Genomic DNA, 26,843 nt, shown 5'->3' with positions numbered 1-26,843 from the left:
GTTTTGGGTCATTGATTATCAGAATTGTCCAATCAGCTGATCTCAACATGAGTGGCATTAATTGTTCTCCTGTTCCTAGTTTAGTGAGTTGGGAAGTGCAGGAGGGAGACTGGGGTGTTAAGAAGAATTCTGTAGGATATGCTGTAGTCAAAGGTCCTGTTGAAAAATGCACACTGGAGATAGCATTAGATTTGACCAATAGTCGGCGTGTATTTGAGACGCTTGCACGATGAAAGGGTTGTCAAGTGAGACTGCAGGCACTAGAGCAAGTTTTTTCAGGAGTGAGTTACTGCAGAGGAGATTGCAAAATCAGCAAATTGTGCTTTATCATGTTGCTTCCAAGCACCAGCTGGTGTTTGACATTTGTTCACTAATGAGATGAAGCAGGTTGTGAGGTACTCTTATGATGTTTCAAGAATTGGGTCAGCTAAAATAGCTGGATTATCTACAGAAATTTTCCTCAGTATGACTTATCCACATCGTCTAGCATAACCAGTGAAGATCTTTTAATCCTGCACTGCAGGTAGATTTATGTTGTTCTACACTTTAAAGATTAGTATAACTTAAATTGCAGATGTCAGGGGTGACTGTAGCTAGGATAAGGATAGGTGGATTACATGTAGAAAGCAATGTGTTTTAATCAAGTATAGATCTCGCTGTTAGCTCACCAAGTCCAAGTTGGATGTTAGTTACTGTTAGAACCTAGGTTAGTTGATTATAACTTAATTCTGTGATTTCCATTTTGCAGCTTATTTGTACATCCTTTTAAAAGCTCTAATTGTTTTATAAATTGGAGGGAAGAGAGTCTGGAGCAAAACCTAAACTGCTGGAGGAACTCAGCAGGTCGAGCAGCATCTGTGAGGGTGGTGGAGAAGGAGTCGTTAACATTTTGGGTCAAGACACTGCATCCAGATGCTGATCAGCCCATGGAATTCCTCTGGCAGTTTGTTTTGTATAAAGTAATAAATTATTGAATGGCAAATTATACTAAAATGTATAGAAACCAGTAAATAAATAATTTGATCAGCTCTTCTGGCTGTTAATGTGACACTATTATTTTTCTTAAGAACATTTCTATCCTCTGCCTAACTTAATGTTAGTCAATCATCATATCATGTTGAATATGCGACTTTGTTACTATGAACACACCCAAAATGCTGGAGGAACTCACCCAGCAGGTCAGGCAGCATATATGGAGGGAAATGATCAGTGAACATTTTGAGCTGAGACTTTGCATCAGGACTTGAAAGGGAGCAGAAGCCAGAATAAACTCAGGTACTAGAGTTATTTGTAAATTGACCTATTGTTTCATAAAAGTGATAATATCGATTATCTTTGTTAACTGAATGCCAAATGAAAAACAGTAGATGCAGATGTTTTTGATTCTTGAATGCTTTACTTCCTAACCTGCATTGTAAGCAAATTTAGCCAAACAACTTGAGTTCTCTGCTTTGTACCATTTGTACCACACGAGGAAGCTAGCTTAGCACATGATCCCCCACCAAAGCCTATGTGTTAGAAATTTCAGTTGTCTCAAGTGTTCTTGTAAGCCTACTCATACCTTTAAACTAAATTGGAGTTTAGAAATTTTAAGGAAAATCAATTTGCAAAACAAACTTTTCACTCCTCTTAATTTGCAGGAGCGTCATTAAGTTATTTCAACTGCACTGGCTTACACTAGAGTCATACTGTACTCGTAGAACACTACAGCACAGAAATAGGCTCTTTGGCCCATGTAATCTGTGCTGAACTGTCAATTTGCTTAGTCTAATTGACCTGAACCCAGACCATAGTCCTCCATACCCCTCCTGTACATGTACCTTACCCAAATTCCTTTTAAATGTTGGAATCAAAACTACATCCACCACTTGAGCAGGTAGGTCATTGCACACTCAACGTCCTCTGAGTGAAAAAAATCCTCCTCATGTTTCCCTAAACATTTCGCTTTTCACCCTTAACCCATGACCTCTTTTTGAAGTCTCACCCAACCTCAGTGGAAAATGTCTGCTTGCATTTACCCTATCTATATCCCTCACAATTGTGTACACGTCTATCAAATCTCCCCCCAATCTAATACATTCTAGAGAATAAAGTCCTAACCTATTTAACCTTTTTCTGTCCCTCAGGTCCTCATGTCCCAGCAACATCCTTGTAAGTTTTCTCTGCATGCTTTCAATCTTATTTTCATCTTTCTTATAGGTAGGTGACCAAAATTGCACACAATATTCCAAATCAGGCCTTATCAACATCTTATAAAATTTCAACATAACATCCCAACTCCTGTACTCAGTGCATTGATTTATGAAAGCCAATGTGCCAAAAACTTGCTTTATGACCCTGTCTGCTTCTAATGTGACTGTCAAGGAATTATGGATCTGTATTCCCAGATCCTTCTGTTCTACCATACTCCTCAGTCCCTTGTCGCTCTCCATGTAAGACCTGCCCTGGTTGATCCTCCCAAAATGCAGCACCTCACACTTGTCTGCATTAAGTTCCATCTGCCATTTTTCAGTCCATTTTTCCAGCTGGACCAGATCCTGGTGCAAGCTTTGATATTCTTCCTCACTGTCCACTACACCCCCATCCTTGATGTCATCTGTAAATTTTCTGATCCAGTTAATTCCATTATCATCCAAGTTGTTGATATAGATGACAAAACTCAATGGACCCAGCACCAATGCCTGTGGCACACCAGTAGTTGTAGGCCTCCAGTCAGCAAGGCAACCATCTACTACCACTCTCTGGCTTCTCTTCCAAAGCTAATGTCTAATGCAATTTACTACTTCATCTTGAATGCCAAGCGACTGAACGTTTTTGAGCAACCTCCCTTCTCAAAGACTTTGCGAACATCCACTGTCTTGCCTTCAACTTTTCTGGTACTTTCCATGAAAATTGTAAGATTGGTTAGACATGACCTACCACGCACAAAGCTATGTTGACTATTGCTAGTCAGACCATGGCTATCCAAATGCTTGTATCCAGTCTCTTAGAATACCTTCCAATAACTTTTGCACTACAGATGTCAGGCTCGCCGGCCTATAATTTCCTGGCTTATTCTTCAAACCTTTGTACTCTCTCTAGTTGGGACTTTTATGTACTGATTAAGGAAACTTTCCTGAACACATTTGACAAACTCTTTCCCATTTAGTCCTTTTACAATATGGAAGTCCCAATTGATATGTGAAAAGTTAAAATCAACTATTGTCACAACCTAATGTTTTCTGCAACAATCTGCAATTTTTCTGCATATTTGCTCCTCTGAATCCCATGGACTATTGGATGATGATGTATACTATAATCCCAATAACATGGTCATACCTTTCTTATTTTTCAGTTCTACCCATAAAACCTCACTAGACAAGCTCTTTAGTCTGTCCTTTCTGAGTACTGCTGCAACGTTTTCCCTGATTCGTAATGCTACCCCTCCCTCTTTAATCAGTCCCACTCTATCACTTCTAATACAACAGAACCTCCAGAACATTAAGCTGCCAAAGCTGCCCCTCCTATAGCCATGTCTCACATATGACTGCAATGAAATAATTCCATGAGCTGATCCATGCCCTAAGCTCATCTGCCTTTCCTACAGTACTCTTGCATAGGAAAAATGCCCAGCTCAGAATATTAGTTCCACCATGCTCAAGCTTTTGATTCATAACTTTGTGAGTAGGCTTAATAACATTTTTCTCCACAGCCACTCCACCAAATATTCTGGCATTCTGGTTCCCCACACCACTGCATCTCTAATTTAAACATCCCCATCCCCATGTGCAGCCCTAGCAAACCTTCCCACTAGGATATAATTCACCTTTCAGTTCAAACTGCCACTTTCATACAGGTCCCACATTCCTCGGAAGAGAACCCAATGATCCAAAAAGCTGAAACCCTCCCTCCTGCACCATCTCCTTAGCCACATGTTAAACTGTATGAGCTTCCTATTTCTGGCCTCACTAACATGCATAGCAATCCTGATCACAACCCTGGAGGCCCTGTCCTTTAACTTAGCACCTAACTCCCTGAACTCGTGTTGCAGGACCTCGTCACTCCTCCTTCCACTGTCATTAGTACCGACATGAACCATGACCTCTGGCTGCTCATCCTCCCACTTAAGAATGCTGTGAACTCAATCTGGAATGTCCCTGACCCTCACACTGGGGAGGCAATATACCTTCTGGAAGTCTTATTCTTGACAAACAGAACCTCCTTTCTGTTCTGCATGTAGCTCCTCCCTGATCATAGTAATAAGAAGAGGGCATTTTGATAACATTTTCAGGCAATTATGTATTAGTCTTGTTATATAATGTTTGTATAGTTATTCATTCCTGATTTGTCATTGCTGTTTAAGCAGCAGCAAAAAAGCACAGACATGTATTGTAGTTCTGCTCTCACAACTGGAGATGGCTATCTAAATAGTCATCTCCAGATGTGAGACTTTGATGCCTAAGGTCTCTAAATTAGTAATTGGATACTAATCATAATTACAGCGTACTGAACTGTCTGCTTCTAAAACAAATCAGATTTTGTGAGGATTATAATTGACATCACAGTAATATTTCACTATCTAAATAAAGTAGCTTTTTGAAGAGAAGATAAAGACTGGCTTTAATGTCATAAGTACCACTGGAACTAACACTATGACCCTGAATTTCCATGCCTAATGTGATGTGGAATTCAACTAAATCTCCTCAGCCCCTACACGATCCATATCCCTCCATTCCCTGCGTATCATGCCTCTTATTCCACCATTCCCTCCCAACCATCACTATCATCTGTACTTCCCCTCCCACATCTTCCTCCTCCATTAATGATTTTGATGTGTGGATTTTAGCCACAGAATATGGAAGGGCCAAGTCATCAGGTGCAAGTGCTGCAGTATGTGATGGTGAGGAGATCACCTTGGGCAACTCCAGGAATTGAAGAAGGAGAGAGTGATGGGGAACAACAAATATTCGTGTGAGATTCTGCAGGGCGGTGATATGTTTGAGTTCAAGAGCAGCAAGATAAAGTTGCAGCTCTACAAAACTCTGATTAGACCACACTTGGAGCATTGTGTTCAGTTCTGGTCCCCTCATTACAGGAAGCTTTAGATAGGGTGCAGAGGAGATTTACCAGGATGATCCCCCAATTGTGTCTTATGAGGATGGGTTGAGTGAACTGGGGCTTTTCTCTTTAGCGTAAGGGAGTCTGAGAGGTGACTTTGTAGAGGTGTATAAGATGAAAAGAGGCATAAGTAGATAGAAAAACCAGAGACTTTTCCCAGAATGGAAATGGTTAATTCAAGGGGGCATAACTTTAAGGTGTTTGGAGGAAAGTATAGAGGGATGTCAAAGGTAGGTTTTTTTTAAAGAGTTGTGGGTGCATGGAACGTGCTGCAGGGGTGGTGATACATGCAGGTACATTAGGGACATTTAAGAGTCTCTTAGGTAGGCAGATGGATGATAGAAAATTAAAAGGCTATGTGGCAGGGAAACTGGATTGATCTTGGAGTAGATAAAATGTTGGCACAACATTGTGGTACGGAGGGCTTGTACTATTCTAAACTCATACGTTGGTAATGAACAACAGCAGTGTATGGGATTGGGTCACAGTAACAGCAGTGACGGGAGAGCAGTAGGTATGGAAGGAGCAGCCGCCAGCCATACTCACAGACCCCATGAGTGAGTCTGCTCAGTGCTCACAGCTGTACTCAGCTTGACCCAGTCCCTGTGTTTTGTGGCATGGATGGGGTGGAGAGAAAAGGCAGAAAATGTCAGCAGTCCACAGCATCTGGCAAATCCATTCCTATCCATCCTGCCAGTCTCCAAAACGCTCAATCCTCAATACAGGCAGACCATTGTTACAGTAGCATAGTGGGTAGCATAACCCTTCACAGCGCCAGCAGTTTTGTTCAATTCCCACCACTGACTGTAAGGAGTTTGTACATGACCATGTGGGTTTCCTCTGGATACTCCAATTTCCTTGTACAATCCAAAGACATACAGATTCATAAGAATTGGTAAGTTGTGGGCATGCTCTGTGGCAACACTCGTAGGCTGCCCCCAACACGTCCTTGGACTGTGTTGGCTGTTGACCTAAATGACGCATTTGCTTGTACATTTATAGTCTGACTGTACAAGTTCTGTATTCACTGCCCTGACCAATGAAGGCAAGCATACCAACGCGCTGCCATCACCACCCTGTCTACCTTTCAGGGAAACTATGTACCTGTACCATGAGGTCACTCTGCTCTCCGGGGCCCTATCACTTAATGTGCAAGTCCTTCCCTGGTTTAACCTACCAAAATGCAACTCCTTGCATTTGTCCAGATTAAATTCCGTCTTACCATTGCTTGGCCCACTCACCCTGTTTGGATCATTTGGATCCTGTTGTAATCTTAGATACAGTGTACCACCAGTTTTGGTGCCATCTTCAAACTGATTAGCCACATTAATAACATTGTCATTCAGATCATTAATATAATGACAAAATGATGGACCGTACACCAATCACTACAGCATACAACTGGTCACGGACCTGTAATCTGAATAACAACCCTCCACTACTACCCCTCTGTCTCATTCCACCAAGCCAAATTTGTATGCTATTCACCTGCACCCTCCTTGCATGTACAAAAATGCATCTAAGTAAATATGTTGGGGAAAATGGGTATTATGTCATTGTGCAGAATTTCTTTTTCTTTTGATCAGTTTTACAAAGATGCTGACTTGCTTTTGTGTGGCTTCTTTCACCCCCCCCCCCCCCACCACCCAGTTGTTGTCTTTACTAAAATTGTAAAACCCTGTTTTCCTGTTTAATTTGAGATAGGAATGTGTATTAGATCAAGGTTAGTCCCATACTTTGGATTCTGCTGCAGGGATTAACAGAAAAGCTGCTTGTTGCTAGGATCCACAGAGTAACATTTTCCAATTAACAGGTAGATTTTCCATTACAACAAGATTGATTAGATGAATGGTGCAGTTCTGAATTTCACTATCTCTAATGCAATTGAATATTTTTTAAAATAATTCCTTTTTCTGAGTGTAGTTTAGAGCTATTTTTGCTAAAATAAATGATCAAGATTTAACTGTTGATGAAATTTGGAATTAATGTGGTTGTTTGAGATGAATGAGAGCAAAGGAGCTGAGAATTTACAAGATCCTTTGGTTATATGTAGGAGTGGGGAGTTATAGCATGACGCTGAGCCGGGGCTCACGGAAAATCCTCCTGTGCTACTTGTAAAATCAGGGGCACTTCCACAATTCCCACTGGAAATGTATTTGGATGGTAATTGCAGTGGAGAAACTTTATTTTGCATGCTATCCAGACAGATCATTTCAAAACACAAGTGCACTGAGATAGTACAAGGGGAAAAGCAATAGCAGAATGCAGAAAGTAGTGTTACAGTTACAGAGAAAGTGACAGTAAGGTGCAAGAGCCATGACAAGGTAGATTGAGAAATGAACATTTCCTCTTTGACATAAATACAGTATGTCTGCTCAAGAGGCTTAATACAGTGGGATAAAAGCTGTCCTTGAGCCCGGTGATGTGTTCTTCAAGTGTTTGTTTTCTATCTGATGGGAGAATGGAGAAGAGAATGACCAGGTGGAAGGGATCCTTGATTATGTTGGCTGCTTTCTGTGAATGGAAGGTACAGACTCAGCTGTGTCCACAACCCTATATATTTGTGCAGTCTTGGGCAAAGCACCAAGCTGTGATGCATCCGGATGCTTTCTGTAGTGCATCTATAGAAATTGATGAAGGTCAGTGGGGGCATGTCAGTGGTTATTGGGCATTACAGAGCTAAAGCTGCAAATGAATTTGTTGTGAAGCAGGAAGGGGAAGTGCTAAACACAGGGAATCCCCTGTGGACATACCCCTCTTAGTTGCATATACTGTTTTGGGTATTGTTAGAAAAAGTTAGCTGATTAGGAAAAGATTGCAGCAACTGAATTCATGCACTGGAAGGAAGAAAATGAGATTAAGGCCTATAGAACTCAATAGCAAGAGGGAAAAGAACTTCATTTTTTCAGTCCTGCCCAGGCGTCTTGGCCCAAAATGTCGAATACTTTTTTCCATAGATGCTGCCTGGCCTACTGAGTTCCTGCTGCATTTTGTGTGTATTGCTTGAGCAGAATAATACTGTTAAATGCTACTTTATATAATGGCTTTTTGTATCTAATATAATTAATCCCATCGTTTTTGCTATCCGATCCTTGAGTAGTTATGGAATGGGTTCTCAGATGGTAACAATATATGGACTTTTGCTGTTTGTTGGAATTTTACATAGGACTTTTCCTCTGTGGAAAAATGCTGACTTACAGGTTTGTTCTTTGAAAAGAATTGGATAAAGCCAAACTGGGAAAATACTGGATATTTAAGTTTTTAAAAAGACAGGTTTTCAAACTTAATTTATTTCTGTGCAAAGAAAAGTTGAGCAGTGTTTTCATCAAATGAATGTCTGTCAGGGTAAATGAGTTTGTGAGGTTAGTGAATTTAATTTTTCAGGAACAAAAAGATTACTGATGTCATGAGAAGGTAGTTAATCCTTTTAAAAGATACTCTTATATTAGGTGCTTTCTCCTTGCTCCTAAACAGATCTAATTTTTATTTGTGTAGGTTTTGATAATGGGCCTCAAGTCGTTCTGCAAGTTATCCGAAGGTACATTCATCATTTCTTCGGCTGTCGGGTCTGTTCACAACACTTTGAAAAAATGGCTGAAGAATCTATGGATGATGTGCAAACACTAGATGGTGCTATTTTGTGGTTGTGGAAGAAGCATAACAAAGTAAATAATAGGCTGGCAGGTAAGAGAAGTTAATTTGATTCTTTAGGAGTAAGAACTGTGGCTTGTGTGTTGCCATAATGTTTGAAGGACAGCAGCTACTGAGACCCTCCAATGCTGTCTCCACAAAAGAATAAGCAAACTAACTTTCCCAGGCAAAGATCCCCAGCACTGAGGCCCTAATTATAGTACGGTTTATGTTGGGCACCTATTGTGCTTCCACTTCGGGTTTCATTCCACAAAACTATAGTAGATGCAAGCTATCTTCAATTCCAGGAGGGAAGATATAAAGACGATGTTCTATTGTGCAAGATATTGTAAAAAAAAAATCAGATTTTCTTTTTTGTGTGTGCTAGTTTAGGGATAGATTTCAAATATGTCACAAGTGAAAGCTCCCTTTCTCATTTTCAAGGTAGTACCTTGCTATCTTTTGCATTAACTGAAGACAAACCTAGCTTCTAGTATAAAAGGAATGCCTTTTGATAGTGCAGCATTGTTTGGTCCTGTGCAATAGTGTTGCCTTGCTTTAATGCCCAAATCTCCTAGAGTGAGCATTGATACAAATGAGAGCAATCCAAATTGAGTGAAAGATGACATACTTCTAACAAATATTGAACAAATCTGAATGAATTTGTAGTTCTCTATTGTGGTTATGTTCCACATTAAATCTTCAGGAAGCATTGTACACAACAAGTTACTCTGAACTCATCTCTGGATTGCTGCGACTGTGTAAGGTTGCCATCTTCTGATGGTCTTGTGGTCTTAAGAGGTGCCAAGTGATGGTAATCGCATATTGATGTGGTATGGAATGGCGGTGTTGTGGATTTGTCTTTCCTTGGAGATTTATGCAAATTAGTTTGGCATTTGAATCATTAACTCATTCACTGAAACATACCAGAAAATGAATTTTAATATTAGAACAAAGTTTCTCCAATTATTCTGCCCCACTACACAGCACTACCCTCCAATGATAAATTTCCATGATGAGGCCTTGGAAAGCAGTATCAATCAAGAAATCATCACTAAGGCCCCACAGTGGCATAGCAGTTAGCACAACGCTATTACAACTCGGGGCATCGGAGTTCATTTCCAGCTCTGCATGTAAGTTCTCCCTATGACCACATGGGTTTCTATAGGTGCTCTGGTTTCTCCCACAGTCCAAAGATATACTGATATCACAGGTCATTGTAAATTGTCCTGTGATTAGGCTAGGGTTAAGTTGGCGGGTTGCTGGGAAACATGCTTTATTGGGCTAGAATTGCCTGTTGCAGACTGTATCTCTAAATAAATAAATTCAACTACTCCTTCAGTGCACCAGTACAGCTTTTGGGCATCCTGAGGAACAAGTGCACACTACACTCCCCTCTATTGCAGCTAGAGGTAATCAGTCTATTGAAGAAGCAATTAATGGATGTTCTGAAAGCCTCAAAAACTCCATTGTGTCGCATTTTCCAAGCTCTGTGCCCAAAGAACTTGGGTCCCTGGGCAGACAGCCAGCAGCCAGCTTGCTGCTTACGATCTTCCGACATCGAGCCTGCCCGCCTCCAGAGCACCCTGAAGGCGTGCTTGTCTTCTAGGCCCCGTCCTTGGTATATCAAATAGTGGCCAGTCATGAGACCTCAAGAGCAGGTCCCATTCCCGCTGAAGTCAGCGTGTAACCCCAGGTCAGGGTCTTCTAAAGAACGCTAAAAAGGAAAAGTAGAGATTAAAGATGGAGGTGGAGCTGTTTCCAAAGATGCAAGCAAAGGAGTTGCCGCTAGGTGCCATCATCTCCTAAGCTTCAGGAATTTCTGAACCTGGAATAAAAGATCCTACAATTTAAAAGAAAAAAAGGATAGTTCTCTGGATATCCTGCCCAATGCTTAATTCTTAGTCTCACATGAGCAAATTTTTTTGATTATTATCTCAATGTTATTTGAGAAAGACTTCTATATACAAGTGGTGTTGTACTGAAAGTAACATTTCTTTGGCCATTGCCTCAGAACATCCCAAAAGAGATTTGTAAAGAGTGTGTAGAAAACTGCAATTATGGAAAATGAACAATTGCCTCATCAATTAAACTGGACAATCTTGGGATGGTATATAATTGCCAATTCTTGTTGTTTGCATTATTCAGGAAGCATACTTGTCACAGAAATAGTGCTGGCGGAAGAAGAAAGTAACTAATGCAGTCTTACCAGTATTATTCATATCTTGAATTTTTTTGTTGAGGATGACTTGCCTACTCTCTTATTTTGTGTTTCTAAGGTGACTGAGGACAGTGTGACTGTTGCAGACCTTTCCATAGATGTGGACAGAGCTGCTTGACAGTGAAGTGAATGGATGGTTTGAGAGGTGATGGGCTCCTCTGTGTCTTGCAGGGCTTTTGTATTCTCATGCGTGCATGGGCTTGAGGTTATAAATACCCAAAATATTCTTTCTCCAATATGAGCTGTCATTGCCTAGGGATTCCCAGAAGCAACTGAGGATGTTGAATTGTTTCAAGGCAAATACTTATTTTTATTGATTTATTATTTATTAAGTTACAACACGCAAATCACCTATTTAACTTTAGCCTAACCATGGGACAATTATAATGACCAATTTACCTACCAACCAGTATGTCTTTGGACCATGGAAGGAAACCGGAGCACCCAGAGGAAACCCATGCGATTATGGGGAGAATGTACAAACTTTTTACAGAAGCGATGGAAATTGAACCCAGGTCACATTGTTTGCATCAATGACCAACGTAGCCCACAACTGTTGCCATGCTTCTTGTGCCAACATAACATACCTACAATTTACTATCCAAGCTCGTGCATCCTTGGAATGTGGAAGAAAACTGGAGCATCCTGAGGAAGCCCATGTGTTCACAGTGAGCACATGCAAAGTCCTTACAGACAGCGGTGGGAATTGAGTCTTGATGTTTGAGTTGGCACAGCAAAGTGTTACACCAACTGCTATGCTACCGTGCCGCTCCCAAGAACACACAAGATGAGCATCACATCTGCCTTACCGGCCTTGAGTTTTGTACTCGGTTTTTTTTTCCAGACACCCATTCCTTCAATTGATAAAGGCTGTGCTGCAAGTTGAAGCCAATGGTGAATTTCATCTGCTTTCATCCTGTGGGGTCTCCCAAGATAAGGAAGTGATCCACTTTTTCAAGGGTCTTGTCATGAGCTTTTATTCTTGGAAGGAAGTCTTGTACAGCCGGGCCAGGTTAGTAGGGGACCTTTGTCTTGTGGGTATGAGTATAAGACGCATCCACCCATAATGCTTCAATGAATAGGTCAGTAATGTTCTCTAATGGAAAAAACACTGCTTCCAATCACAAACAAATGCAGGTTTGGTCTGTATCCTGCAGTTAGACTATTCAGTGTTGGGCTCCCTTGATTTTCATGTCTGGTTTGAACAGTTTCTCAATAGCTCTGCAGATTAACTCTGTTCTTGTAGAACATTTGTTGGAAGTGAGATGTTGTCATTCCGGTGAGAATGATTAAGAGAAGGGTTACATCTTTGATGCAGTTCTGTTTGAACCCGGCCTTCACTGATTTGGCTCTGTTGTAGGTTCATTGGTTTGGGTCTTTGCTTGCATGCCAACATAAAACAAATGTAAAATTGTGACACATTTTGAAGGATGATCCATAATCTTTCCTGATTGTGGGGTCAAAGACCAAGGTTGAGTGAGTTCATATATAGTGATTGATAAGGCTGCATTTTGTCTTGTTCTGAAGTAGTGGTGCAATGAAGATCATATCCAGTGTGTGTCAACAGATGAAAATTATACCGATCTTCAACCTAAGGATTGGGGTCACCGAGAATCAAGTCTGTTCGAAAGACATTGCAGTTATCCTCAATGTACAGAGCTCCGATTTCAAACTGCAATCCTCGTACTTCCAATTGATCTGGACCCTCTCCATTTCCCCTCTCTCTTTACGTCTGGAAATTCAGCCCTCCCCTCCTAGTAATTCAAATCTTGTGGCTTCTGTCTGCCCACATGTATACAAGTGCACTTTTGGACTGACAGTACAAGTATAGTCATTAAGGTGGTGCATGGGGTACATCAGAAGTTAAGCAGATATCATTTAAATTTATTGGGGTAAGCTCATGAACAAAATGTCATACTTCAACAAATGCAGATTATGTGGTTGCACTGTTAAATTATTCCAATAGTTCCTTTTAAATAAATGTGAAAATTTCACTTGGCAAATTGCAGTGGTTAACAACCTGGCTCTGCAGTATCCTATGTTGTAAACATGTAGCATGTAAATTGCCTGTTTTGTTCTGCATCTCCATTGTTGAGTGAAGTCATTGTTTAGAAGTTGTATTCAATTACCACTTGAATGCAAGTGGACTGTTAAGTACTGTTTTGCTAATGTCAAAAAAGAAAGGAGAGGGCATCTTCTGAAGCACATTTTTCTGAATTATTGCTCCCCAATATAGATGAGTCGTCGCCTTTTTGTAAAGGGCCACCCTTAGAGGGCAGCGTAGGCTGTCTGATCAGGCTTTGTTGCTGCATTTTATTCCATATATATTTTTCCCTATCTATACCATATACTGAATGCCCAAGCCTGTCTAATGATCCATAAAATGGATCCCATTTACTAACACAAGGCCAAATGGCGAGAACAATGATTGATACTGACAAACGTACAATAACATCACAGCAGGGGTGTGCACAAATTAATTGTACTCTGCAGCTGCAGCTACACTAGTCAACTTGTAGTGGCTACTTGTGTGCTTCAGCCTGTGTATCTGAATGGTAGTCTGCTTTTTTGTGTAGTGTGAAGGAAATATAGGCTTACAGGACAGCTGTGTTCTATCGTTCAGTTTATTTTATTTTGCCACTATAAACAGCATAGGGCTTGCACGTCCATTGTGTTCTTGTAACTGACTGTCTGGAGGCATCAAGTAAGAGAGGTCACTGTGGCACTCGAGAGATGGTCCCATTTGGAAATTTAGCCCTCTCCACCCTACCCCTCCCACCCCATCTTTGGAGAATTATGACACACAACCTGTCATCTGTCGACCAGTAATCAGTGAAAGGGAGAATCCTGCATTCACAATTCACAAAGTAGGAGTCAGTTGGTTTTGTTTTCCTTGTGTTGTAATGAATTGTTAACCAGGCCCAAGGCCTATACAAAAAGGCTTCAAAGAAACAGCTGGTAGAGGAGGCGGTTAAAACTGAATAATGCATCTGTCAGAGCGTACCTTTAGGCACTGTATGCTTTAAAAACTTTCAGAAGTTAACCTTATTTTCAAAACCAGGACTGCTGACTTTAGTCTTTCTACAATGATACCGCATTATTTAAAATTGTCAATTCTTCTGTGGCCTTTGTAATCACAATTATGAATAGAAATGAGATTAGCTTCAGTCTCTCCTCAAGTAGAAAATATGGCATAAAAATGTTGCAGCCTGAATTTTCTTTAATATAATAGTTACTGAACAGTTACCTCAGTTAACCTCATCACCACTCTGCATAGACAAGTACAAAAGAGGGCTCAGTTTTCTGAAAATGAAGATGAATTTGTGCCTTCAAAGATTTGGACATTTACTGCTATTTTGGGGATGAATTCTACAGTCAAAATAATTCTCATCACCCAGCTGCTTATAAAATGCAGAAATATGATCTTCAGTCAGGCTTAAATATTTAGTTAGTATGGAGTGAGTTCTTTTCACATAATATCTATACATGTATCCATAGCTTTCCTCACTTTTGCTTATAAAGACCAAGTCTATTGTGGATCTCCTGATGTAAGCAAAGAATTGTAGCACTGTAGGATCATTTTCCTAACTAATTTCAACAAGACGATTTATTTTCATAGAATAACAGTTTACAAGAAATTAGGAAATCATTGGCAAATTAGTGGGGGGGGGGACTGTTAAATTCAATGAGTAAAGTTGGAAAACAAGTATTCCAAGTTTTTGTAATAGGCCAGTATGACAGAATACAATGTTGTTCACACATTGAAATAGAAGTAGGCCATTCAATCCTTCTGGCCTGTTTCCCACAATTCAGTATTAAATGTCATCATAAAATGTGTGACTTCTCATATGTTAGCGCTAGTTTTAAGTATCAGAGCTTAACTGTTTTGTTTAAATATCATGTGTCTTAGATTGATGGGGATATAACTTCTAGCTACATCAGAACATTGAGAATAAGGAAACCAGTGCCTTCAGCTTATTCCATAAACCCCACTCTTGACATTGACTCTGCCCCCTTTCTTCACTATGTAGAATTAGCCTGTGGATCATTTTGGACCTAAACTGTTTGTCACATAGCCTACTTCCTTTTGTAGCATGACCTGCGTCTTAACAACCTGCTCTTAGATTGCTCATCAGTTGTTCACCTTGTTGTTTCAACTGGTTGGCTTTCCGTCAGCTTCAAATCATCGCGAGTACGGCTGTCTCTTACTCCATCCAGTTGTACACAGTCAGGTTGACTCTTTCCCGAACCTATTTTCTGTGGAATCAAATGTCACATTTTCTTTGTATCTTGACGTAATCTCCCTCTTTCCAGGGCCCGCTTTTAATTTGTTTCAACTGCAAAGGACCTTTTAGTTTAGAATATTCTCTCTAATTCTGTCATACTCTCCATCTTAATAAGACCTGCTTCTCAAAAACCACCTCTGACCAAGCTTGTTTCTCTCTCTCTACTTCTCCACCCCATTGCTATTCTTCATATCAATGTAGACAGAAACCAAAGATATGGTGCCTTGGTGAAGTGAGGACAGAAAGTAGCCAGCCACAAAAAAAAATAAAATGGGTTTCATTTTTTTTGGAATAAGCTTTTCCTATCATTACGGGTAGTTTAGGTTTTTAAAAAGTCAGATGGACCTAAAGAGCTCTCAGAACCAGTCAACTTAAGAACTGCCAAAATAAAGAGTAACTTGTCCATCCATGGAATTTTATCAACCCATGATGCAAGTGATTCACTAAGACAACTAGGAGCAAAACCTAGCATATGTATTTTTTCTTTAAATATTAAAGTTCTATTCGGTAGTGAAAATGAGGGTTTGTGTGTGCAGATGAAGAGAGCCCCCTGCATTAACAGGTATTAAAATCCTCTCGCGACTTAACTGATTTTTCAAAGTTAAATTTGAGAATATAATTAATTAAATCTTGTTCTTAGATTGGTTAATTTTATGGCCATTCTAACAATTTTATGATGTAATCAGCATCAGACATAAAAAGAAAACAACAATGAGCAGAAACATCTGTTTAGTTCTGATCTTTGGTTGTAAATTTTAATCCTAGTGCCAGTTAGTTAGATATTGGGTCTGATTCAAGTCAAGACACTTTTATTGTCATTTCGACTATAACTGCTGGTACAGTACATAGTAAAAATGAGACAATGTTTTTTCAGGACTATGGTGTTACATGACACAGTACAAAAACCAGACTGAACTACGTAAAAAGCAACACAGAAAAAAAAACTACACTAGACTACAGACCTACCCAGGATTGCATAAAGTACACAAAACAGTGCAGGTATTACAATAAATAATAAACAAGACAATAGGGCAGTAAGGTGTCAGGCCAGGCTCTGGGTATTGACGAGTCTGGTAGCTTGGGGGAAGAAACTGTTACATTGTCTGGTCATGAGAGCCCGAATGCTTCGGTGCCTTTTCCCAGATGGCAGGAGGGAGAAGAGTTTGTATGAGGGATGCATGGAGTCCTTCATAATGCTGTTTGCTTTGCGAATGCAGCGTGTAGTGTAAATGTCCGTAATGGTGGGAAGAGAGACCCCACTGATCTTCTCAGCTGACCTCACTATTCGCTGCAGGGTCTTGCGATCCAAGATGGTGCAATTTCCGAACCAGGCAGTGATGCAGCTGATTGTTGTGGATGGTGGAATGAGATTACAGAGGAATCAACAAATTCCCCATTGAGCAGGTGTTCGAGGCTTCTGTGCTCATGACTATTCTTTCTCAAAATAGACATTTGTGGTCCAATTCTCATATGGATATTAGATGCAAACAGATGATCATGCATCCTATTCAAAGCCATTACTGCCTGATAAATTGAGTGTCTTTTGTACGCATTTGGTTTGCGTATTATGATTGTATTACTCATGACCAGTGTATGAGTATTCAAGCAGTTAATTTGGTAGCTAAATACTTCCTTTTGTCTATTCCCAGAATTATCTATGGACAGGGCACTTCTAATGTTATCTTACTGTTGATTTTTTTAGGTGCTGCAAATGAGGATCCAATGTTCCCTAAAGTGGCTTGGCCAACTCCAGACCATTGTCCAGAATGTCATGATGAAATTGAAGGCATCCATACCTGGAAAGAGGAGGAGGTTCTGAAATTTTTGAAGTCTCATTATAGTGTGGATAATATTTCATATAAATATAGTGGACATGAATCTGAACCCCACTTGGCAGTCAGTGAAGCTCATAAAAATAATGGAAATAAGGGTAAGGATGAAGGGCAACCCAAATTGATAAATCACCAAAAGGAGCAAAATGTCGACTCTCTAAATGAAGACCAAAACTCAAGATACAGTGCCTTGAGGAAGAAAGAACAGAAAGTAATCAGTCGCAAACAAGAAATCAAACAGGTTGCATTTTTTGGAATAGGCTTTTCCAATGCGGACATGAGCCTTTGTGTCATGTTGTATGCGGCTTCCTGTTTTTTCCTAATGATCATGTACTTCTACTTCCAAATGAGGTCCAAAAGGTGGAAAAGCAGATATAACCGTCCTTGTGTTTAAGACAATTTTCAAATAAGTTCTGAAAAGGAAATGACTCATCTATTTTGCATAAGTAGTGCTTCTGGTGAGAATATTCACAGACCTCTTCTTGCCCTAACTTGCACCTTCACTTTTAACTATGAATTTCAGTCTGGATTATGATGCAAAGTTGACATGTGGCTATTTTCCAGAAATTCCACCTCCTTTAAGAAAATGAAAAAGATATTTAAGTTCTTTATGTGCCTTTATTAGAGGAATTTCATCATACCCTGCCCATCATCCATAGCTCCCCATTTTAACTTGAATTTGATGAGATTGTGTAGAATTGGAAATCCACTGACATCTCATCAGGGCACACTTGTCCAAAATGTCTTGGCAAATATTGTAACATTCAGTGGGGATGAAGGTTGGATGTTTTGCATTATATCTGTCGCTGATTTTTAATTTTTTTTCATTCTACCTCTCTTCCATTGCCCTATTACTCCTTTTGGGGTTAACAAAATTGAAAGAAAAGTCCAAATTCAAAATTATGTTGATTATGTTTACTCTTAGAGCACGAGGTTCTGATCCTGTTCTGACCACTCTGGTGCTCTTAATTCTCCCAACACGGTATGTGGTAACAGACAGACTGTACCCAATGTACCTTGCCAGACATTTCCAAATGTTCATTGTTCTCAAGTGGAAGACCTCTTAACCTTCAACACAATAATTAATTTGAATAACCTCCAATTCTACATTTTCAGTTCTAATGTCAAGTGTTATTTAACTTTACCAAGTTAAAGTCTTTACATTAATTCAGTAATTGTGGTCATTTTGGCATAGGCAAGATGAACTAATTTGAATTTCATGATCAGATCAGTTATATGCACCATGCGATGTAACTCAAAATGCTGGAGAAACTCAGCAGGTTAGGCAGCATCTATGGAAGCCCAAAATGTCGACTGTCATTCATTTCCATAGATGCTGCCTGACTTGCTGAGTTCCTCCGGCATTTTGTGTGTGTTGCTTTGCATTCCAGCATCTGCAGACTTTCTCGTGTTTATGTGGCATAACTGTTAGTTTTTTGACTATATCTCATTTTGTATTTAAATAACTTTATTGTCCACATTTAAAAAATTTAAAACAATCATATATTTCACAAGAGGTTCAGCAAATGCTGGAAATCCAGAGTAACAAACGAAAGATGCTGGAGGAATGCAAAAGGTGAGGCAGCATCTACGAAAAGGAATAAATGGTCTCAAGCCAAAGCATCAACTGTTTATTCTTGGTGGAACACAGCAGGCCAGGCAGCATCTATAGGGAGAAGCGCTGTCGACGTTTCGGGCCAAGACCCTTCATCAGGACTATCTGAAAGGAAAGATAGTAAGAGATTTGAAAGTAGGAGGGGGAGGGGAAAATGCAAAATGATAGGAGAAGACTGGAGGGGGTGGGGTGAAGCTGAGAGCCAGAAAGGTGATTGGCAAAAGGGATACAGAGCTAGAGAAGGGAAAGGATCATGGGACGGGAGGCCTAGGGAAAGGGGGAGGGGAGCACCAGAGGGAGATGGAGAACAGGCAGAGAGAGGGAAAAAAAAGGGGGAAAAACTAAACTAAATATATCAGGGATGGGGTAAGAAGGGGAGGAGGGGCATTAACGGAAGTTAGAGAAGTCAATGTTCATGCCATCAGGTTGGAGGCTACCCAGCCGGTATATAAGGTGTTGTTCCTCCAACCTGAGTGTGGCTTCATCTTGGCAGTAGAGACTTTTCTAACTTCCGTTAATGCCCCTCCTCCCCTTCTTACCCCATCCCTGATATATTCAGGTTTTTTTTTATTTTTCCCCCCTCCCTTTTTATTTCTTTCTCTCTCTGCCCATCACTGCCTGATCTCCATCTCCCTCTGGTGCTCCCCTCCCCCTTTCTCCCCAGGCCTCCCGTCCCATGATCCTTTCCCTTCTCTAGCTCTGTATCCCTTTTGCCAATCACCTTTCTAGCTCTGAGCTTCACCCCACCCCCTCCAGTCTTCTCCCATCATTTCGCATTTTCCCCTCTCCCTCCTACTTTCAGATCTCTTACTATCTTTCCTTTCAGCTAGTCCTGACGAAGGGTCTCAGCCCAAAACGTCGACAGCGCTTCTCCCTATTGATGCTGCCTGGCCTGCTGTGTTCCACCAGCATTTTGTGTGTGTTGCTTGAATTTCCAGCATCTGCAGATTTCCTCGTGTTTAACTGTTTATTCTTCATCATAATACTGCCTGACCTAGAGTTCCTCCAGTATTTTCTGTGTTACTCATCATATTTCACTGTGCTGAATTGATCATATTCATTGGATAGGAACAGTTTTGGTGTGCTTTAATTACACCAATGGCAGCGCTTTCTTTGTGACGACACCAAGCTGGAATGTTCTTCAATTTTTTTGTTGTTATTGTTAAGACTCCTTTTACAAAGAGTCAGTGAAAAATGTTATATTTTTGGAAAATATATTTTTTCATTGGTAAAATAATGATGCTTGAAAGAATTTGCCTGAATGAATGTCATTAAATATTTTAGCAAATTATTGTAGAGGAGCATACATTAGTTAGGGCCTGGTGTTTGTTTCTGTGGGAAAACATTTGATGCCTTTCTAATGGCAGTGTCCTATAACTTTAATGTGAAGGTGCTAAAACAGGGTAGCAATTTTTTATTTATTGTATGCAAGGAATCAACTTTCCAGTGCCCAATAAGATTTGCTTATTGTTATAGTTTAATTATTTTAAGCACACCAAAATATTTCCACTGACATTAAATACCCTCCTACAGCTCCTCCATCTTGGCAACCTAGTTTTATTGACCAAGGATCAGTCATTCTTGTAAAGTGTCCCTTTTTTAAAAAAACCTCAATTTAAGAACAGCCCTTGTTTAATAGTGAAAGATAGTTTCCTGTGGTACTAAAAAAATTGATTACTGTCAATTCAGAGACCTCTTAAATATTTTAGCAGATGTAAGGTTAGAAAGATGTGTAAATATTATCCTAGTGCAATAGTTAAATTGTGTATGTGGAGTTGATGTACATTCCATTATGTCCTTACAGTATATATGTAAGAGAATGTCATAATTCATCTTGTACCACAAACAAGCCTGAGGTTTTAGATATTTTGCCTAAGAGATGTTGCTCCCTTTAAGTGTTTTTCTAGATTTTTGCAACAAACTATCTAAAAGCATGTGTTGAGACCAATTTCCTGTATGTCTGCAAACAGAAAATGGAAGTGTTTTCATTGAACTGTAACTCTGCTTTCCAACTTCAATGAAGTCCAATCGTCTAGTATTTGCGTTCACTGCATTCCCTTCTTCAGCCACACCAATAGCATCTTTTTCAAAGCATAACTATATTTAAATCAGCTGAAAGGTCCAACTGATGCACCTACAGTAGGACTACCTAGAGTATTAATTGATGAAGTATCATTCCATATCCAGCCTGAAATCTCAAGGTTCCGTTGCATGACAGAAGAAAATCAGTATTTCTCTGATTCTGCTCTTAAATAGATTGAGTGCTGTTTGCTCATTCAGAAAGCTGCCATCTCTTGGCAAATGTTTCTTAAAGATAAAGATAATTGATGTCTGGTTTAATTTATTTATTTTATTCATAGCTTCCATGGTTTTCAATTTACTAAATTGTTGTTGATATACAAATGTCAGTTAATACTTTATATTTTCATTAGGAGGAAATGTACACAATATTTTGTACTGAAAAAAAAGCTTCATGGAAGACTAATACAATTTGAAATAAATTATGCTGCAATGAACTTGAACATCCAATTCAGTGTTTTATTAAATTAAAAATCACAAAGAACTTAAGAAATTCCTAATTTTGTTTTCCAACCTGCTTTTCAGGTGCATTGATCAATTAATGCATCTGCCCCATATAATGATTCTTGTTCTTATGAAGGCAAGATATAAAGGCCATTACGTTCCTTGATCTATGTATGGACCTGTTTGTTACACCTCCATGTGGCCAAAGCCTAAACTTCTTGTATGAGTGCTTTAACAGCTGAGTAGAACTGTACTTGCTAGCCACGTGCATATTAGACAAATCCTACTTGCAAAAGACCATCAAAGCAACTTGTTAACATTAAAAAATAACTGAAGTTAAATTGTAACTGATGTGAAGCTCATGTGGTCAGAAGCACAGCTCTGCACATTTTAATTAAATTCAGTGTTAATTGAATGACACGGAAGCTAGGTATTAACATAATGCTGTTTGTGACTTCAGAGCATCCTACTTTGTTTAATGAAATATATTAAACTGCAGTGACCATTGTGGACCATTATGTATTAACATTTGAATTATTTCTGACATTTTTCCAGAGTGTAAAGCTCTCACCACATTGCCAGTCTTGCCAAGAGAGGTATTGGGTATTGTTGGTATCGGAAATTTACATTGGTGAAGATGCAAGTGTCAAGCTAGGGGAATTCGCTGTGATGGCTGGGTGTTGTTAATTCTAAGAGATGAATTTGTGGGATCTTCATTGCTGATGTTTTTCACAATGAACACAAAGTTCTCCCAAAATAATGAGACTTTGTGACATTGATTTAAAAGAAATTTCCCATTGCTTTGCTCAAGAGTTGTGAAGATCTAAGGTGGATTTTTTTTCCCTCAGTCTTCAGTTTTCCTTCCACATATGGCAAATCTTTCTATCTCTTGTGCCAGCACAGTGAGGGTGTCATCTGTTTATTCACTTTGTCTTTTTGGTGGTATTCTGAGAACTAAGTATTCCCAAGCTAGAAGCTGAAATTTTTATTAACATGAAAAATGCAGCAAAACGTAATTGAGATTTTGAAAATAATAGTTTTGGACATGCTCAAAATGAATATGCCATTTTTAATGGTTTTGGGAGGACCATTGGTTTGGTGTAACTGAATATAATAGTGGTTGATACCAATGTTTTGACATACAATCACTATTCTAGATGGTTTATCTAATACCACTTGTCTAGGAAGAAAAATATCTCATTCTTCAAAATTGGATTTGGGCTTTCTTTGATAGATTTCCCCATAGGTTTTGGTGAGTGTGAGAAAGGAGGTTGATATAATTATCCAAATGTTAGGCATAAACTATTGTGCAAGTTCAAGGGTCCCTGGCAAAAGTTAAAACTACTTCTGGAAGAAAAGAAACCAAGTGAAGATCTTATAAAATAATTTTTTTATATTTAATCAATCTTCTTGATTTAAAGCTTTTGTGAAATACCAAAATTTTGTGCTTAAGCTCTTATTTTATGTTGGACAGTTTTATTTCTGAAAATAGTAATTGTAGCTTTTCCAGAAAGTGTTTCATCATTTACATAAACCCACCAATGAGATTCCAGTGATAACTTGGTTTTGACAAGCTCTGAACAGGAGTGCCTGAGGACAGATATCTAATCAGGAGACTTGCCCCCAGGCAGTAGTTAAGGCTGTAGCTTGACTAGTGTGAGAGGGCAAGTTTCCTCATCAGACAGCTGTCCTCCATCACAACCCCAGAGTTCATTCCAGACAGACCCAGCAGAAGTGTGGTGTTGAGGCTGGAGTGAGCAGCATTGAGAACTTACAATGTTAATTACAGACACTAGACAACATGGACAAAATGAGCTATTGATAACCTGTCATCCAAACAAAACAATAAACATACCTATAACACACACAAAATGCTGGTGGAATGCAGCAGGCCAGGCAGCATCTATAGGGAGAAGCACTGTCGACGTTTCGGGCCGAGACCCTTCGTCAGGGTCTAACCTTGGCTGTGATGTGTGTTAAGTAATCAAAAGGGAATAAATCTAACCAATGTCATGCAATGTTTTTTTGTAATTCAAATTATTATTATAATTTATTCTTATTTTACAAAGCAACACAGCATATCATAGAGCAGATACAGTACAGCATATTTATACAGCCATCCCATGACAGGAAAACATATAAAACTAAGAAACAGGAAAAAAAAACTTCTAATATAAGTTTAAATTAACATACAACCAAAATTGATCCCACACATCTTGCACTTTTCCCTCACTGTTAATTCTTCCCAACATGTATTCATATGAAATCTTAACCATTTCCTCAGTCCATTCCCTCACAGTGGGACATCTGGTTTTTTTCCAGTTTTGCAATATAATTCTTGCAGCTGTGATGAGACCCACCTTCAAAATAGTAAATTTGTCATTGTCTACATCAGGTATCATTGTCCCATCACCCAGGAGACAAAGCCGTGGGCACAAGGGCAGTGTAGGACCAGACCAATTCCCCAACAAATCAAGAACTTTACACCAAAATGGATGAACCATGGAACATTCCCAAATCATGTGAAAATATGTGCCCACCTCATATTTACATTTCCAGCATAAATGATTATCAACAATCCCCATTTTGTAGTCTAGTTGGTGTCCAATAACATCTGTGTCCTATCTTATACTGAATATATTTCTCTCTCGCTTCCCTAATATGTCTACCCACATTTGATAAAATATATTTTTATATATGCAATGTTTTTGATAGTACTACTGAAACGCCATAGCACATGACCCGTTTTGTGGCACTAACCTTGTGCCGATTTGGAACAGATCTGGCAGTAGCAAACCGCGTATCCATGTATGGCTGTAGATTATCAGCTGCAGCAGAATCATATTCCAACATAACCTTATGTCCCAACTTATCCAACTACTATTGAGTCAGGTGTCAATAAGAAGAACGGAATGGAATAATGGAATGTCACGTGAAACTGCAGCTTTTGAATATGTGTATAGTAAACCTTAAAAACACACTGTGGGTATTATTGCTTGTTTGTTTCAGCTGGTTCGACACTGCCTGCAAAATCCTCACACTCTTCCACTGAAGTGAACAAGGGCAATAGGCATTTTGTTTTTAAGTGCAATCGTGAACAATAGCCAGATCAGAAATGCTGATCGAGTCAACTAGTTCCCAAAGAGAACTCTGATAGGCCAATCAGTTGGTTCACTGCTGCTCGGCAATAGAACATTAAAAAAATCATATGTACAATTAAGAAACATTTTGAAAAATAGTAGAAATACTGGAGTCATGATGAGGTCTGCTGGAGAGAGACATTTATACACATGCTGTCCTCCATAATTCAGAGAGATTGAAGGATAAGGTTGCAGGGTGACAAAACGTGACAGGAGCACTTGGAACTAAAAACTAATCCCTACCGGGAGAAAATAGCACCTGATCTAATAGGCTTAGGTAAGCACCATCACTTCCTGGTTTATAACTTGGAAGTACATTCCCTTCATTTTTTCTGTCTCTAGAACCTGGTACTCCCTACTCAACAGCGCTGTGAGAAGGACTTTGACAGTTCAAGAACGTAGTTATCTCTACTTTCTCAAGGCCTATTGGGGATTGGTGACCTTGCCAGCAACACCCTCGTCTTTAGTTTTTTTTAAAATGTTGGACTAATGACTTTGAATTTTGAGATATTGTACTTTTTTTTAAAAAAGGCACGTATTTTCTCCTTTGACTTTTCAGTCTGATGCAACATTGAAATTAACTCTGCACCTTTTCTTTCATTTAGTTTCAACGGCTAGTTTCTGATAGTTCTGTCATATAAAAAGAGAAAGGCATGTGGGAATATCCTGACAATATTGACCATTGTTCTTTTGAGCAGCCTGTAAAGATTCTTCAGCTGTTTGGGAAGAATGATTTGCACCAGACAGGTTGAAAGCAGATTATTTTTTGTTTAGTTGGTTATCTGAAATTGTTCAAATCGTTTCAGACAGATGTGACTGAGTTGTCATGTATAGTGTTAACTTCAAAAATTTGCTTCTATACACCACCACCTCAGAAAATTTAGAATTGGATGAAGGAGGAAAGGGGACACATGATTAAATAAAACATTTATAGGTATTAACTGGAAGTGGGAAGATTTGGAGAGGTAATTGCCGAATTTGGGGCTGAAGCCAAGTCGTCAATGGTATGTGATAGGAGCATCGACACGAGGGTAGAGCTCCTCTAAAGTTGCAGGGTGGGAAGATGAGTGTAGTCAAAAACTTGAACAAGTCCAGATTCATCAATTGTACAACTGCTATGTATACAGCCTAGTGGCATAATCAGATCCTCAGTCAATTGGTGATTTAGGCTGGGACTTTCAAGAAAATTGCTCCTTGCCCCTCTTTAGTAATTTGGCAGCTACTGTCTGTGTTGTCATCCTTCATTAAACCTTCCTTGGTTTAATGACAAAACTTACCCTTCCATTAAATATTGAACAAGTTACTGCAGAGTTTATCTTGGCTCAGTGAAAACGGTCCTTTTTTACCATGTGCTCAGTCTGATGCTAATTCAACAGTGTTCACTCCACACCCCATTGAGTTTGGGTGTCTGAATTAGAGAAGAGAGGGTGCAGACAGGATTAACAAGGATGTTCCAGGGCATGGACCATTATAGTTATGAAAAGAAACTACAGGCTGGATTATTTTCTTCAAAACAAAGGGGACTGGGGTATAATGTAATTATGATACGAAATTATGGGAGGCTTAAACAGAGTAAACAGGAATGACCTATATCTCAGAGTAGAGGTGAAATAACAATGGGGGGTATGATGTTCTTTTCACTCAATGAGTAGCAGGGGTTTAGGACTCTGAAAGGGTGAGAGGGAAAGAAGTACATTTTACAAAATACTGGTTGACGACTTGAAGACTCAGTTTATAATACACTGGAACAAGATATTGTAAATGGAATTAAACTCCTCTATTTTTCTTTACCAGGATGGGCATTATGCTTCTTCGTTTCATTGTAATTTTGTATTCTTTCAATAGGAGACAATGGGGCTAGGCGGCAGGGATGACATTTCCGGTAGCTGAGGTGTTTAAAACTAGGGATTGCGGTCTCAGTGAAGGGGGCAGCCATTCAGGACAAGATGAGAAAATAAATTATTCACCCTCGAGACAATGAATCATTGAAATGCTCTACCCCAGACAGGAGCGGAGGCTCAGTCTTCCGGGTATATTTAAGGCAGAGATTGATAGATTTTTGGATAATAAGGGAATCAAAGAATATGCCACAGTCTTATTGGACGCCTCTTCTCACTTCTTATGTATGGGTTCCTACTGAGATTTCATTAAAGTAGGAAAAGCCAAGAAACGATTTTCAACGTCCCCATCTCTACCTCCATACGACGTACACAGGCAGATCTTAAACGAACATACAACACATACCACACAACATACAGAGCTACCAATACAGCCAACAAATACATGTATTCATATTTACATCTCACCCAGACTTTTCGCTGACATGTACTCACATGCACTACAGTACTTGCTGCTCACGGTGATGCAGGCGTCCACGGTCTCGTGTACACATCTCGCAAGCACACCCACGCTCCCATAAATTACAGGAGCAAAATTAACCTATTGTGCCTATCTGCTCCACCATTTGATCATGGCTGATTTATTTCCGCATACAATCCT

General features: G+C 39.5%; 1 protein-coding gene across 4 annotated transcripts in view; it reads left to right on the top strand.

The window, feature by feature from the left end:
* qsox2 (quiescin Q6 sulfhydryl oxidase 2) overlaps positions 1 to 18,759 on the top strand; it is a 76,203-nt gene extending 57,444 nt beyond the window's left edge. For all 4 annotated transcript variants that reach the window (XM_073052859.1, XM_073052863.1, XM_073052860.1 and 1 more), the window contains 2 exons: positions 8,593 to 8,781; positions 16,937 to 18,759. In XM_073052859.1, coding sequence (XP_072908960.1) covers positions 8,593 to 8,781; positions 16,937 to 17,460 — 713 coding nt within the window. In that variant the 3' untranslated portion in view covers positions 17,461 to 18,759. The remainder of the gene's footprint in view (positions 1 to 8,592; positions 8,782 to 16,936) is intronic.
* The last annotated feature ends 8,084 nt before the right edge of the window (positions 18,760 to 26,843 follow it).

Source organism: Hemitrygon akajei, chromosome 7 (assembly GCF_048418815.1).
Source record: "Hemitrygon akajei chromosome 7, sHemAka1.3, whole genome shotgun sequence".
NCBI classification, from domain to species: Eukaryota; Metazoa; Chordata; class Chondrichthyes; order Myliobatiformes; family Dasyatidae; genus Hemitrygon; species Hemitrygon akajei.
Note: the sequence above shows the minus strand (reverse complement) of the source record. Positions and strands in the feature narration are given on the sequence as shown.